Source organism: Lampetra planeri, chromosome 34 (assembly GCF_965212315.1).
Source record: "Lampetra planeri chromosome 34, kcLamPlan1.2.h2, whole genome shotgun sequence".
NCBI lineage: Eukaryota > Metazoa > Chordata > Hyperoartia > Petromyzontiformes > Petromyzontidae > Lampetra > Lampetra planeri.
In genome coordinates, this window is record NC_136140.1 from 8,181,458 (window position 1) to 8,196,955 (window position 15,498).

The 15,498-nt window shown below is 44.7% G+C and overlaps 1 protein-coding gene across 1 annotated transcript in view; it reads right to left on the reverse strand.

Annotated features, from left to right (window-relative positions):
- Positions 1 to 15,498, reverse strand: part of LOC144730096 (contactin-4-like) — an 84,084-nt gene that overhangs the window by 29,972 nt on the left and 38,614 nt on the right. The window contains exon 13 of the mRNA XM_078610654.1: positions 3,429 to 3,552. Coding sequence (XP_078466780.1) covers positions 3,429 to 3,552 — 124 coding nt within the window. The remainder of the gene's footprint in view (positions 1 to 3,428; positions 3,553 to 15,498) is intronic.

The window sequence follows — 15,498 nt, forward strand, 5'->3', positions numbered from 1 at the left end:
TGGTACTGCTATGCACCACACTGCATATGCAGTGCCTTCGTGTGCACATTTTATACGGCAATGGGTGCAATCTAATAACAAGATAGCATGGCATTTTTGTTACGATAATTTAGAATGTGCTTTGCAATGTACTCTTTCAACTGCATGGGGAAGTGCTGTTTTTATGTACAGGATATATAGGTTTCATTGTATCGAATGTTTAATGCATGCGAGTATGTTGAAAATCACCTTCAATACCAGCATGCCGTTTGTGTGCGTTAAAACATTTAAAAAACAGTTGCCATAAAGTCAATTTGTGAGAATCGTGGTGAAGTGGCTAAAGCTCTCCGCTATGAAGCCAGAAACCAGTTCAATTCCCACGCAATAGCTAACATCAGTCCAGTTCATACAACCGGTGAGGTGGAATGCTTGTTTGCCAAACAACCGTTCAGGTAGCAGGATTTCATTCAACAGTGGATTAGCAAAAGGGCTGTGCAATTAATGTTATACTGTTATTTGTATTTAAAAAAATTGTTTGTTTTTTTCAAATTTTCTTGCTGTGGTTTTCACACCTGATGATGATTGCTTGTGTTGCAATAGAAACGTCGTGAGAATTTTATTGTTTCATTTTTAATATTTTATTATTTCCCTTCTACGTGACTTTACCGAAAGAACCAAGAATATGAATCCCTGCAGTCACAAAAGCTTTAAATCGAAAAATGTTACAACTGTCATTTTGTAAAAACAAAAAGTGTCTACACACAAGCATTTGCTCTTTAAGACTATTCGGAAATCAAAACGTACTGTGCAATGGAGCTTAATGCGCTCGGCATTATTTCCTGAATTACAGATGAATCTGAAAAAACCCCCCTGAAAATTGGGCCTGGATATGAAATGTTGGATAATCCCAAGAAAATATTTCAGAAAAATCTGAAAATTTTACGTCACATAACATCACACCAAGTAAATTGAATGACAAAATCATTGGAATATGAAAATATTTCCTTTTTATCTGATGACATTTGAAGTAAAAAAAAAAATAAGCAACAATAAACACGATAAAATATGAAAACTCGATACATTTACATCCGATAAATGTTAACAAAATCAAAGATTTTTCGATTTAAAGCTTTCGTGACTGCAGGGATTCATCTTCTTGGTTCTTTCGGTAAAGTCACGTAGAAGGGAAGTAATAAAATAATACAAATTAAACATAAAATAATTCTCACGACGTTTCGGCCACAACGCAAGCAGCCATCCTCAGGTGAAACCAGGTCTGTCGAGGCGACAGCGTCTGAATGAAACAGCACACGTGCTTGGAGCATATATATAAGCTGGGTTGGAAGGGGGGGGGGAAAGGGCGCCTTGACAAAAGAATTTGCATATCAAGAGGAATTTGCATATTTATGGTAAATGCAGGTATGTGATTAGTACTACTTATGTGCAGGATTATCCTGCATAATGCACGGGCATAAGTAGTACTAATCACATACCTGCATTTCCCATATCCCCTCCCTTGGATGCTGCTAATCCTGCATAATGCACGGACATAAGTAGTACTAATCACATACCTGCATTTCCCATAAATATGCTAAATTCCTCTTGATATGCAAATTATTTTGTCAAGGCGCCCTTTCCCCCCCTCCTTCCAACCCAGCTTATATATATGCTCCAAGCACGTGTGCTGTTTTATTCAGACGCTGTCGCCTCGACAGACCTGTTCTTCACCTGAGGACGGCTGCTTGCGTTGTGGCCGAAACGTCGTGAGAATTGTATTTTATTATGTTTCATTTTTATTATTTTATTACTTCCCTTCTACGTGACTTTACCGAAAGAACCAAGAAGAAAAATCAAAGATTGTGCATACAAATTAAAGAATCCCGAAATTGTAAAACATGAAATCCGAAACTCCTTCCGAGTATGCTCCACATTATTTCTTTCAGATTGCTTATCCATTTCCAAGGTGCGGTATTTTTGTGACTCTTCATAAATAGTCATATGTGCACAGATTGGATTGGAAGATGGACTGACAGATGGATACAATTGGAAACGACATATTCATATTCTTGCATGAGGAATAAGGAACGGTAGTGTCCCTAAACGTTTCACAACCACTATAGCCCTCTTAAAAATTGCCTTACGAGACAAACTTTCGTTGTATTTGCCTAAGGCATGGACAGTTTACTCAATTTTGTATAGGACTGCATTTTTCAAGACACCTTTTAAGGGTTGTACACTTTTTTAAGTATGTCTTGATGGTTCTGTTAGTTGTGCCACCATTGCAAAGACAGACTAAACCTACACAATCTCATGCAAAACGATGTGGATTACTTCAGATCCTTAAAGGATCGTTTTTATCAGTTTGACTTAAACAGTTCAAATCTGGCATGTCACAAAATTGATCATTTTTCCAGTGCAATGTGCAATTTTTTGAATTATTCCAACTTGCAGTAGCGGTAAAAGCAAAATCGCATTTCACCCAAACGAGCGGAGCAATTCTCCCCCATATCACCCTCCTTCCGCCTATCTAGACCATGTTTCAGTTTTATACGAATGCACAATCTCGGCTGAGAACACTGGCTGCCAAACACACATAAGACAAAGGTCCCCCTTATAACCTGCACCGACTTTTGGGACAGGTGCTGTTAGCGAGCACCTATGAAGGCCAGCACGGTACACGAGGGGGTGGGTAGCAACCACCACTGCCCGATCGCCTTTGTCTCCCCAGTGGCGATGTTCACACACCACACCGGGTACTTATTTGAGGCTGAGTCGACATCGTGGAGGTCCAGGACCAATTCAAATCATCGACACTGGTTGGTCGTGAGCAGGATTCGAACTCTGTTTGCCGGGTTCATTTCTAAATTGAAAACTAATTTCTTGAGAACTGCTCTTGGTACTCATACTCTTTGTTTTTTTTTGGTAAAGTCACGTAGGTAAAAAAAACATTAAATCACGACGTTTCGGAGGCAACACAGCAACAATTAATACAGTAATTTTGCTGTGACGGTTCCACCTGAAGACGGCTTGTGTTGCCTCCGAAACGTGATTAAAAAAAATGTACCTACGTGACTTTACCGAAAAAAAAACAAAGAGTATGGACCCTTGCAGTCACGAAAACTTCAAATCTAGAATTAACTGATCTTGGTGTTAAGTTTGTTATCCTTCCCCCACACTAGCACGGTTGATTACGTACCGTCCGAAAGAAAATTCAACATACACACACATGCATAGCACATCACATGAACCACCGCACCATCTTCTTGGTTCTTTCGGTAAAGTCACGTGGCTTTAACGAAAGAACAGTCATGAAAGCTTTAAATCGAAATTTCACCGCACCATCGTCCCCCCCCCCCCCCAACCACGGCGCATACACACGAGGGGGCAGGAGCGGCGATCGCAGCCTCGGCACAGGGACAGCGAGTGCTAACGAAGGGTGGCAACCTCACCTCTGACCATCAGCATGGCCCAGGCTGACGTGTTGTCCACGGACGTCTGGGCGGTGCACGTGTAATTGCCGCGGTGCCGCAGCTGTAGCCGCTTGATCATCAGGTCTCCCACGTTTTCCCTCTGCTGCAACGGGAGGGGAGTGCGCGGTCACTCGTTTGCGATTCAGAATGCTACACACACACAACGGTAATCGTCCACGACATGAAACGCAATCGGCGTCATCGTCATCATTATTACCATGATAATCATCATCACGATCATCGTTGACACGTGTACATGTGGAGCCCTTTGTCGATCCAGTGCTGGATGAGGGCCTTCCCATGCTGTACAATTTGAGCGGAGTTCTCTGGCTATACTTCATTAGGCTGGACACCGTGGGTTGATGAACGTGGCAGTCATTTACTTTGAAGCAGAGAATTACCAAACAACAATAATCTCATTCTAGATTTGAAGTTTTCGTGACTGCAAGGATTCAACACAAGCTTCCGTCTTCAGGTGGAACCGTCACAGCAAAATTATAATATGAAGTGAGTTCCACCTGAAGACGGAGGCTTGTGCCTCCGAAACGTCGTGATTTTTATTTTTTTACCTACGTGACTTTACCGAAAAAAAAAACAGTAACAATAATCTCGCTCTCCTGTCCATTACGTAGCCTCAGAGCCTATACCACCTGTTATGAATGATGGTCGCCTGTCCAAGCATTATCCAGGGTCAACTCCGCTTAGCTTCCGGACAAGATAGGGTTTAATACAAGTAGATAAAATCAAAAAGAGCCATGCAAGCAGTGGGTCAAGTACAATATCGAGCAGTAAGTAAAATCTTCAGCACGTAAAAATCAAACAGCAATAAAAGTAACACAAACGATTCTAGATTTGAAGCTTTCGTAACTGCAAGGATTCATATTCTTATGTGTTTGTCGTTAAAGTCACGTGACTTTACCGAAAAAACCTAAGAATAACACAAACGAATGAACAATCGAGTGGCCCTTAATCCAAATTCGTTAAACTTCCATCCCGTGGGCATCAAGAGCTCACTATCTCCTGCCTTGCCATGGTATGGCAGTACAGCAAGTGGATTAGCATTCATCTTTATTTCATTTGAATGAGGATTGAGTTTTACCCCCCTTTCACCCGTGGGGGTTTTTTTTCCGGGCACTCTGGTTTACTTCTGCTCACAGAGGAAACACTAATTAATGGAGTTGGCCAAACATACACATATAGGACCACAGAACTCGGGCACATTTTGGTGCCGGTCCTGGAAGCCTTCTCATTTTGTCTCTGGTTTCCTGCACCTCTGAATCATTTTCTCTCTCTCTCTCTTTGAGAGTAAACGAAAACTGTGAAAATTACAAATCAACATTATTGTTATTAATAACGTAATTTTATTTCAAACAGCTTAAAGAATTGGCATGTTAATTCATGAGTCACGGAAAATAATTTACAGATCTATGAATACATTTGGTGCGACGCGCATAGGCCTCTCCGGGAAACATTAAAGTTGAACCATCCATATAAATGATTTGCTCGTATCGCCAGGAAGTCAATAGCGAATGTCACAACTCACGACGGCTATTATTGACATTCATTTGCATTTGCTGCTTTATATTCCCATTCTACACATGGCAGGATCAGCAACGACATATGTATAGACAAAGGCAAGAAAAATACCCCCTCTATAGCCTTACAACCTTTGGGCCCAAGTTTATGTTCGCGAGCACCTATTAAGGCCAGCAGAGCACACGAGGGAATAAGAGGTCAGCACCACGCTCGGTCGGCTTTGTCTCCAAAATGGCGATGTTTACACATCGCACCAGATACTACTAATGTGAGGCTGAGTCGACCGAGGGGAGGTCCCAGGACTGGTTCAGATAATCGTCCCTGGTGTTGGTGGCCGTGAGTGAAAACCTAACTCGGGTCGCCGGGTTCGGAGCGCAACGCGCCAATCACTGCTGCCTACAACAAGATATATATACACACACACAAATTGATGCACTCAAACATATATCTCCATATGTGTAGAGGTGTAATTGTGTATGGGCGCGGATGGCTAACAAACACAAGGGGCGTGGTTATGGCCGTACACAGAGGAGGTGCTCACACCGACGTCCGCACCTGCATCCCCCATGGGCCCCTCCCGGGGGCCGAGTACTATAAAAGGTGGTGAGCCGGAGGGCTCGAGGTCGAGTATCAGCTTAAACCAGCGAAGACTGAAGACCAGCTAGAATAGGCCCCGGAGCTCCCCTGGCTCGCTGTCCTTGTCAGGGCCGACCAGGGAAAGCCGGTGGCGTGGCCCCGAGAGCCCAGACTGACGTTCTTATAAGAGCCGGTCTGGAGACTCAGGGTGCCGGGATCCCAGCTTGACCAGGGCTGGGATAGGTAGCCTCCCCTAGCTCCGTAGTGGAGGACTTGGGCGTAGGTTAGCGGGGTTAGATGTTGTGTCTCCCTGTTAGCCGAGTGAAGGGGACGATACCCCCTTAAGTACTGTGTGTACCCGTTACTGTGCACAAGTTGGTGTTAATAAATAAGTGTGCCTCCGACCCCGTCGTCAAAGCCTCCTGAATACTTACTACATATATATAAGGCAAAATTGTGAATATGTGTGTCTGTTCAAAATGTTTAGCGTACTTCCCGACATGCAATAAACTTGTAAATTTGCCATGTGTGTACTTTCCAGACTGTACACCATGCACAAATTATGAAAATACACTTCTGGGGTTTTTGTTTTTCGGGGGGGAGCTCAATAATTCATATTTTTTTTTTTGTACGAACCCGGCGATCCGAGTTCCATTCCCGCTCACGGCCACCACCGGTGACGATTATTTTAACCGGTCCTGGGCCTCCCCTAGGTCGACTCAGCCTCAAAACGAGTGTGAACATCGCCACTGGGGAGACAAAGGCGGCCAGGCGTGGTGGATCCAAGTCCCGGGAGAAGCCGGGTAGTACAGCTAGTTATGTATAATTTAAACAGTATTCGTTATCATGAAGATATACAGATGTATATGTCGATGTAATAACCCGCAGCCAGACACACGAAGATCACCTTTAGGATTTGTAGGGTTAATTTTCATATCCAGAGGCTTGCTGAGCCAACTTCCAGCTTTCTTGAAATTCTTTAGATTAACAGCGATTGTCCAAGGTTTACCGAGCCAAACTAAAGCACCTTTAGGATACTTTGGTAAAATGTTACTGTCCAAAGCTCGTGGTTTCAGATGTTCAGGATTCTAGTGATTCAATGGCATTCCGCCAGGGCCCACGGTACCAGATTAAATAAAAATTAGATTTAAAGCTTTCGTAACTGCAGGGATTCATATGCTTGGTTCTGTCGGTAAAGTCACGTAGAAGGGAAACAATAAAATAATAAAAATATAAAACAATAACATTCTCACGACGTTTCGACTGCAACACAAACAATCATCATCAGGTGTGAAATCCACAGCAAGAAAATGTTTCTTGCAAGAAAATGTTCTTGCTGTGGATGATTGCTTGTGTTGCAGTCGAAACGTCGTGAGAATTTTGTTTAATATTTTTTATTATTTTATTATTTCCCTTCTACGTGACTTTACCGAAAGAACCAATAATACAGATTAAATCACTTTCATAATTTCTAGGGTTCTGTATGAATACCAAAATCTCAGAAAGCCAGAATCAAGAGTGGCGTAGGAACGGCTAAACCATCTAAGTACCGTAAGCAGTACAAGGTGAGGCTAAGCATACACACAGGCTCGTGATTACCATTATCTTTCTCGAGACATAAACCCTGATGTGAAGGCACTGTATTATTAAACAACTACTAATTCGAATAAATGAGCTTCATTAGCGCGTAAAGAAACGTGCTGATTATATGTATGAGCAAACTTAGCACGCGTTCTCTCTCCTGTGTTGTATAAATCCTGACAGTGCCGCGTGCAATGTGGAGTCCACAAAGACGCTGAACCAAAGGTTTTGGCTGCAAAGGCGACACTTACTCAAAGGGCTTTTCTCCTAGTTAGGGTGAAGGCACAGCACTGTTATACATCCTCCTTCAAAGAATATCGTGAAGTAGAAGATTAGTGCTGGTTACAGCCATATTTGAAAATGTAAATTGTAACTTTGATCCGTACCTGTGTATCGATAGTTCAATGTTACTGGTAGGAACCTCCTGGTTACACCAGTCCACAGGGGATTATTGTGTCCGTCCGTCCGTCGTGCATCCAAAAATGGGAGGAGTGGGGCTGGGTGGAGAGGGGAGGGTGGGGAGGGTGGGGAGGGGCTGGGTGGGGAGGGTGGGGCTGGGTGGGAGGGTGGGGCTGGGTGGGGAGGGTAGAGAGGGGCTGGATGGGGAGTGTGGGGCTGGGTGGGGGGTAGGAGTGATGGGGCTGGGTGGGGAGGGGCTGGTCACCCCGTGGTGCCCTTATAAAACTCAACGTTTAACCTACTCACGCCGGCTTGTGCCCGCTCTCACAGTCGGGCATATTTACGGAATACACCACGCCGCCGTTGACCCTGGCCATTGATCGAGCAACCCAACGTTTCCTACCAGCTCCCTCCGCAGGAATGCTTTAATGTGCCATTTTACTGAGGGCCTACTGTGTGTTATCTTGGTGTGGTCTGGGACACGTTTGCTGTTGTTTTTACTACATTTCCCAAGCTTGATGAATATGACTTATACAATACTACTTTTTCTTTCGCGACTTGCTTACATGTTTCTCTATTTTGCACTCCTATCGTTGCTTTTAGTGTTTGTTGTTGTAACTTGCTGACACGCCCATACTGGACAACTGTGGGAGAGATCTTCAAGGCTCATCAGATTTCTCCAGTCCTAAATACGGTTTATGATTCTGATAGAGAGAGATAGCTCTAGAGAGCTCTAGAGAGCTCTAGAGAGACTGAACAGCCTATGCCTAATCTTTCTACACTGGCCAGATGTGTTGAAAGAGCTGGAAGTACCCGAATGCTCCCCCCCCCATCACGTGACTAGCTCAGTCGACAAACCGTTGCGTGCCCGTTCATACTGCTGGGTGGACAGTGATGGCGGGGATTCAAGAAAATTGCACAATTGATTCAACTGCCGCGCCGGGCGATTGAATTGAACTGGCAACCTCTGGACTGCAAGTCCCGTATGCTCACCGTTAAACCACAGCGGCGTCCCCTAAAGTAACACTATCTCTTATTAGTTCTTATATTTAAAAAAAACGTAATCGTTTAATGCATTAAAATCCACAGCTTAACATGAAGATACCAATACAGCAAAGGCGAAATTGCATCTTAGTTACATTATTATCCATTTAGCCCTTTGCTTGGCCTCACACACACACACACACTATTTGCATATATTGTAAGAGTGTTGGATTTCATTAGCTGTATTGCTACACTACAATTTGAAAGTTAATTTCAAATTGCTTAGGCTGGGTGAACATATGATAAAGTGCTCCTTATCACACTTCTGGAGTTCAAGGAGGTCAATTGAATTGGTAAGTGTTGCTTGAGGCAATGGTATATAAATTATACAGACTGGTGTAGGTCAAAACCAAAAAATAATGATGTACATTTTTTTTATCAATGTGCCATCACGTTAATTAATTGTTAAATTAAATTGACTTAGAATATTTTAATAATAATAAATGACCTTACCTAAACTCCACATTTTATGTTATACTGGTCAATATTACAATTAAGTTTGCTCTACATGTCCATGGATGTCTAATTGGCTATAACCCAAATCAGAGGTAGCATCCAAGGGCTTCAATTTAATCTGAAGCTGACCAGGGCTGAGCTCTGCAAAATATGTTCGCACCCGGCACACCACATCCATCACGCTTCTCGCTGCGGCCGTACCCCGCCACTAGTCACGTGTCACATCCCGGACTACCAATGCCCCAGTGAGACATTACTGTGTCCACGTGTCTCAGCGTGTCTCTGAGTTTCCAAACGTGTCTCCGTGTGTATCCGTGTGTCTGCGCGTGTCTCCAAGTGTGTCTTAAGTGCAAAACTTGCTTGTAGATCCATTTGGCACTCTGAAGTGTTTGATTTGTTTAAATGTCTCAAATGAAGGTTTTTGCTTAACCCGCTGAGCAAAACAGTACGAATGCACCTGGGCATGCCTTTGAGGTCCATATCGGACTGGGACCAGGTGTCCCTTGCAGGAGAAAGCCTGATAACTTGGCAGGGATGTGGAATTGAACCATCAATTGGGTTCACAACACGCACCCCGAGACCGACAAATTCACGACAGCATCAGGGCACTGTGAGAGTAGAAGCCACATTCAATGCACGTCCAGTGGAGTAGGAATGTGAACTTGAATTGATTTTCACAACATTTGAAATGCTAAGTGAATTAAACACATTCCTGCGGAGAGAGCTGGTAGGAACGTTGGGTTGCTCGGTCAATGGCCAGGGTCAACGGCGGCGTGGTGTATTCTGCAAATATGCCCGACTGTGAGGGCGGGCACAAGCCGGCGTGAGTCGGTTAAACGTTGAGTTTTATAAGGTAACCATGGGGTGACCAGCCCCTCCCCACCCAGCCCCACCCCTCCCACCCCCCACCCAGCCCCACCCTCGCCACCCAGCCCCTCGCCACCCTCCCCTCCCCACCCAGCCCCTCCCCACCCTCCCCACCCTCCCCACCCAGCCCCTCCCCACCCTCCCCTCTCCACCCAGCCCCACCCCTACCATTTTCGGATACACGACGGACGGACGGACACAATAATCTCCTGTGGGCTCGTGGAACCAGGAGGTTCCGACCAGGATGAATTCAATACCAACACTCGCCGCCATTAACATACGGCGCGTGTTCCTTGATGCACACAGTGTTGCGTTTGGGAAATGAGACCTGACAATAAACAGAGGTGGAGATAAATTAAATGAGTAAGCAAAGAATGTGACCAGCGTGCCAAAGATCTATGGAAGGAAGGATGTTAGGAGTAAGTCGATGAGATAGGCTATAGAATGAAGAAATAAGGAACAGAACAGGTTGTAACCGATGCTGTTGTTAAGGCAAAATAACTCTAGTGGGCATTGGCAGGACACGTCGCGAGAACAACCAAGGCGAGACAAAGCTAACTCGGGAGTGAAGAACACGAGAGCGAGAGGAAGAGAAGTGGGGGGAGATAAGCGGAAGAGGCAGCAGCAGCAGCAGCAGCGGCGAGACGACATCACAGAGTTCGGAGGCTACAACTGGACAGTCACAAGGAAGGAAAGAGGGACATTGATACTCTTCGTTTTTTCGGTAAAGTCACGTAGGTAAAAAATGAAATTAAAATAAAAAAATCACGACGTTTCAGAGGCAACACAAGTCTCCGTCATCAGGTGGGACCGTCACAGACAGATTTGCTGTATCACTTGATACAGCAAATCACTTGATACAGAAAATCTGGCTGTGACGGTCCCACCTGATGACGGAGACTTGTGTTGCCTCCGAAACGTCGTGATTTTTTATTATTATTTTTTTAATTTTAATTTCATTTTTTACCTACGTGACTTTACCGAAAAAACTAAGAGTATGAATCCTTGCAGTCACGAAAGCTTCAAATCTAGGGACATTGATGTCAGTGGGGGGGGGGCGGTTGCCGAGACGACAATGACAACAACACCCGGGCAGCATGAGATTAACTCGGACTTGCTTCCGAGCCCAACAACTATTAATCAATGCTTAGTTGCGCAATTCAATTTGCTTCAATTTGAGACAATCAAACCTGTCGCCAGCCTGTTGAAATCACAATGCAATTCTCGCAAAGGAGATAATGTCTACGATACGAGGAAGTTAGAGTGTTTGTGATTTAAATTAAACGATGTTAAATTTTGAGAAATGGGCTATGACATCTTCTCACGTGGGTTTACTGCTTTGAATACTATCACAGGATGTTTAACACCCATCTTACAGTCGCTGTGCATGGGTAATGATACAAAGGGGGATTACCGTTGGTCGAGCTATTTTAATAAACACAATAGACAGGAAGGACAAGTTCAAAGGGCTCGCATAATGAACATGCATAATGTACGTTGACTCAGTAATCCCACCCCCATCATTGTGCAAGAGCGCAGAAGGGTGGTCAACACATCTACGCCTCTATACAAGGAACGAAACAGGTGGACTTCTCCACAAATCTGGCTGTCGCCTGATGAAGCTAGTTGCAATCACTGGCAAAACGTCGTACTCAGATTGTAAATATTGTGGCTTGGCTCTCCAAGACACCGGTTAGTGCTGTACTAGTGACAAATTGGCCACGTTCTGTTTACAATACACTTTTTATTTGGGGGGGGGAGCTCAATAATGCATAGATTTTTTGCACAGCAGGTGAGCTGTGACGTCAAATCTGTCACGTGACCCGCGCATGCGGAAGCGTAACGCATTGTAGTTTAGTGGTTAGCGCGCTGCGCTACGAACCCGGCGACCCGAGTTCGATTCCCGCTCACGGCCACCACCAGTGACAATTATTTTAACCGGTCCTGGGCCTCCCCTAGGTCGACTCAGCCTCAAACGAGTAACTGCTGTGGTGTGTGAACACCGCCACTGGGGAGACAAAGGCGGCCGGGCGTGGTGAATCCAAGTCCCGGGCGAAGCCGGGGTAGTACAGCTAGTCCTATAATAAACACAAACACTCAGAAAAGGGAACACGACTATGTTTCTATATAATGGAGGATGAGCAGTGGCCCATTGATTCTGGCACATTGCAGTTTGAACTTGGCCACCTGAGTGCGATTCCCAGCCACGACTAACATCAGTCGCGAGTGCTATCTGAACATGTCCTGCCCCCCCCTTCAATCAACCTACACTGACCAGCGGAACGAAGAATGGTCGAACAACCCTCGATGACCGACACAGAATTAGGAGACAATCATCCAACAGTGAATCGGCCAAAGGGTGTATATACTCTTAGTTCTTTCGGTAAAGTCACGTAGGTAAAAAAATGAAATTAAAATTAATGAAAAGAAAATAAATGGGACCGTCACAGCCAGATTTGCTGCATCATGCAGCAAATCTGGCTGTGACGGTCCCACCTGATGACGGAGACTTGTGTTGCCTCCGAAACGTCGCGATTTTTATTTTATTTTCATTAATTTTTATTTCATTTTTTTTTACTTACGTGACTTTACCGAAAGAACTAAGAGTATGAATCCTTGTAGTCACGAACGCTTCAAATCTAGAATCAAAGGGTGTATATCAACTTAAAACGTTGGTTTATTAGTATTATAGAAATGTATAACAACAATATAATTGATACACATCATACTGAACGTTGCAGGAGCAGCTGTTGTGGTGTGATGTTTTAACGCGCAGGACTTTCCATTTAAGAGGTCGCCGGTTCGATAACCACTTTCATTGTCCACCTTGGCAGTTGAAACGTTGGGCTATGTTTCTCAAATCCAGCCCCCCCCCTCTCTCCCCCACCACCGCCTTTGTACACCCAGCAGTATAAATGTGTACAGCAGAGTCAGCAATATGTTAACTGCCTCGCCTGGTATACAGGAGGTCGTGGGTTCAATCCCGACCCTGACGTCTGCTGTATATTTAGAGTTTGCATGTTCTCCCCGTGATCGCGCGGATTTTCCTCCGGATCCTCCGGTTTTCTCCTCCACATTTAGAGACATGCTATGACATTCCACATGGTAGGCCATTTCTTTGAGCCATGATTGGTGGCCAGGTCGTATCTGAAACATCTATATAGCTCAATGGGCCTTACCTGGTAAAAAAAAAAATAGTTTGAGCTTCGTCGATCGGCAGATCGTATGTAGTGGGGTAAAGTGTGGGAATGCCTGCCACTTCCGACACATCTGGTCCCCGTGAAAGAGTAGGCCAAATATCCTCTCGAGTTATTTCTCGTGGAAGCCTGTCTGCCAGCAGAGGCGTGAGCGAGATATTTTCTTTAGGGCACGGACCGAATGTTAAGTGTGTCGTGCTGTGCAAATGCTGTCCGTACAAAACCGCCCTGCTCATATGTAATGTTTTGATGTATACATGAAAATTCTTCGATATACTTATAAGCCTGCCACATGGTAAATATTGCAGTCATGTACAACGGGCTACTTTGCATTTGTGAACCTGTTTCGGAACGCGAGACGGTAATAATCCTAAGGCTGTCTTCATGCATGGACTCCCACGTCGCGCGCACGCCTAACACCCGCAATTAGCGTGTTGCTATCTGCATATAACAGACGAATTAGAGAACATGGGCAAGTTACGGACGGCATATTGACTGATAATGAAAAAGTAAGTGGGTGACTGGCAGGACACGTTGCTAGAAGGGATCATGGCCGAAAGTCAAGACTAATGAGCCAAAGAGGGGGGCGGTGATGGGGCAATGAGATCTGATCGTGCACAATGGTTGCTGGCTGCGACGTTGCAGTGCAGGGCCATCAGGGACGGCGACGGCTTTGATCCAGCAGTTGACTGATCATGCCTTATGATGATAACAATATCCATTTATTTTTCGATTTAAAGCTTTCGTGACTGCAGGGATTCATCTTCTTTGTTCTTTCGGTAAAGTCACGTAGAAGGAAAATAATAAAATAATAAAAATAAAACATAAAATAAAATAATTCTCACGACGTTTCGGCCACAACGCAAGCAGCCGTCTTCTCGACAGACCTGTTCTCCACCTGAAGACGGCTGCTTGCGTTGTAGCCGAAACGTCGTGAGAATTATTTTATTATGTTTTATTTTCATTATTTTAATATTTTCCTTCTACGTGACTTTACCGAAAGAACCAAGAAGAGAAATATCAATTTATGTTGGGGGCGGGCTGGAAGTATGGAGAAGACGGGCATTCATTATGAAGTAAAAAAAATAAAGTGGATATGAATAAAAAGGATATGTTGTCATCGCGGTTATCATTGTTGTGAGCCATTTCCATGTTATGAATGTTGTACATTATATGCAGGGAGATGGTACGTGACCGTTCATTACAGCCATCTGGGGGTTTGTTTGACAAACAGATATGGTAGCAAAGCTGACAGAAGGCATTTGTTACGCATGGTTCATTGATGTAATGTATTGCTGCCCGTCGCCGCGTGTAGCCCATCTTTGTTCGCGTTAACAACTTATCTAAATGGTCACTCACGAGCGCAAAGGACGTACAATTAAAAACTACACTCGGATCTTTGACGGTGACCGCAAAGCGGACACGGTGTTAAATCCTCACGTTGAACAGCTCGTGTGTGCAGAGCCTTCTAACCGAGATGGAGAGAAACGAGTGCTGCTATATTCCAATCTGGATAGCATGCGTTGTATGGACAGTGTTAGTCTTTAGTCATCCTAATACGATAATTAATCTTTGACTAACTGTTCGGTACATTCTGCTCCCAGGACATTGCCCCGGGTGTCAGGAAAGATTCATCATTTTAATCCCATGGCTATTTTTTTTTCTCATCGAAGGTTGAAACAAAACAAAACAAACAAACAATGGCCCCGTCATGAAAGCCGACAAAACCTGCGCTCATCGCTAAGTCAGTGCGACTCGGTTATAAAGTACGACAGCACAAATGGCGACCAGTACACACAATAACACGGCAGCAAGAAGGAATGATGAAGAATAGTTGTCTAAAATTTACATGAAAATCTTTGTGATGTCAAACCAATTGGCGATTGGGCACACTTTCAGAGGCGAAAGTGTTGGGGCCGCTGTCCCCCGCGGTCCCTCCTGGCTGCTCAAATATGTGGGGGCCGTATGAAGAGTGTCCTGTAGGGACATGATTTTGGGTTTGAGGCTAAGAGGCAGAAAGAGAAATGATGCTGCTTGGCGACTACAAAGTGGAGACTGTACTGTAAAGTAAAGAAGATGAAGGTCGGACAGAATGGACGGAACTTGAGCCAAGGACCTTCTCTTGGGCAGGTAACTAAATAAGAAAGACTCGAACTAATTTCTCATGAGATGGTGACAGACCGCGCAGTTGGACCATACACAAGACAAGGATTTCCCAGTGTAGTCTGAACAGACTGTTGGGGCAAGTGCTGTGAGCGAGCACCTATGAAGGCCGGCATGGCACGAGAGGGGTGGGTAGCCAGCACTACACCCAGCCGCCTTTGCCTCCCTAGCGGCGATGTTTACACACCGCACCAGGTACTCATTTGAGGTTAAGTCGACCTAGGGGAGGC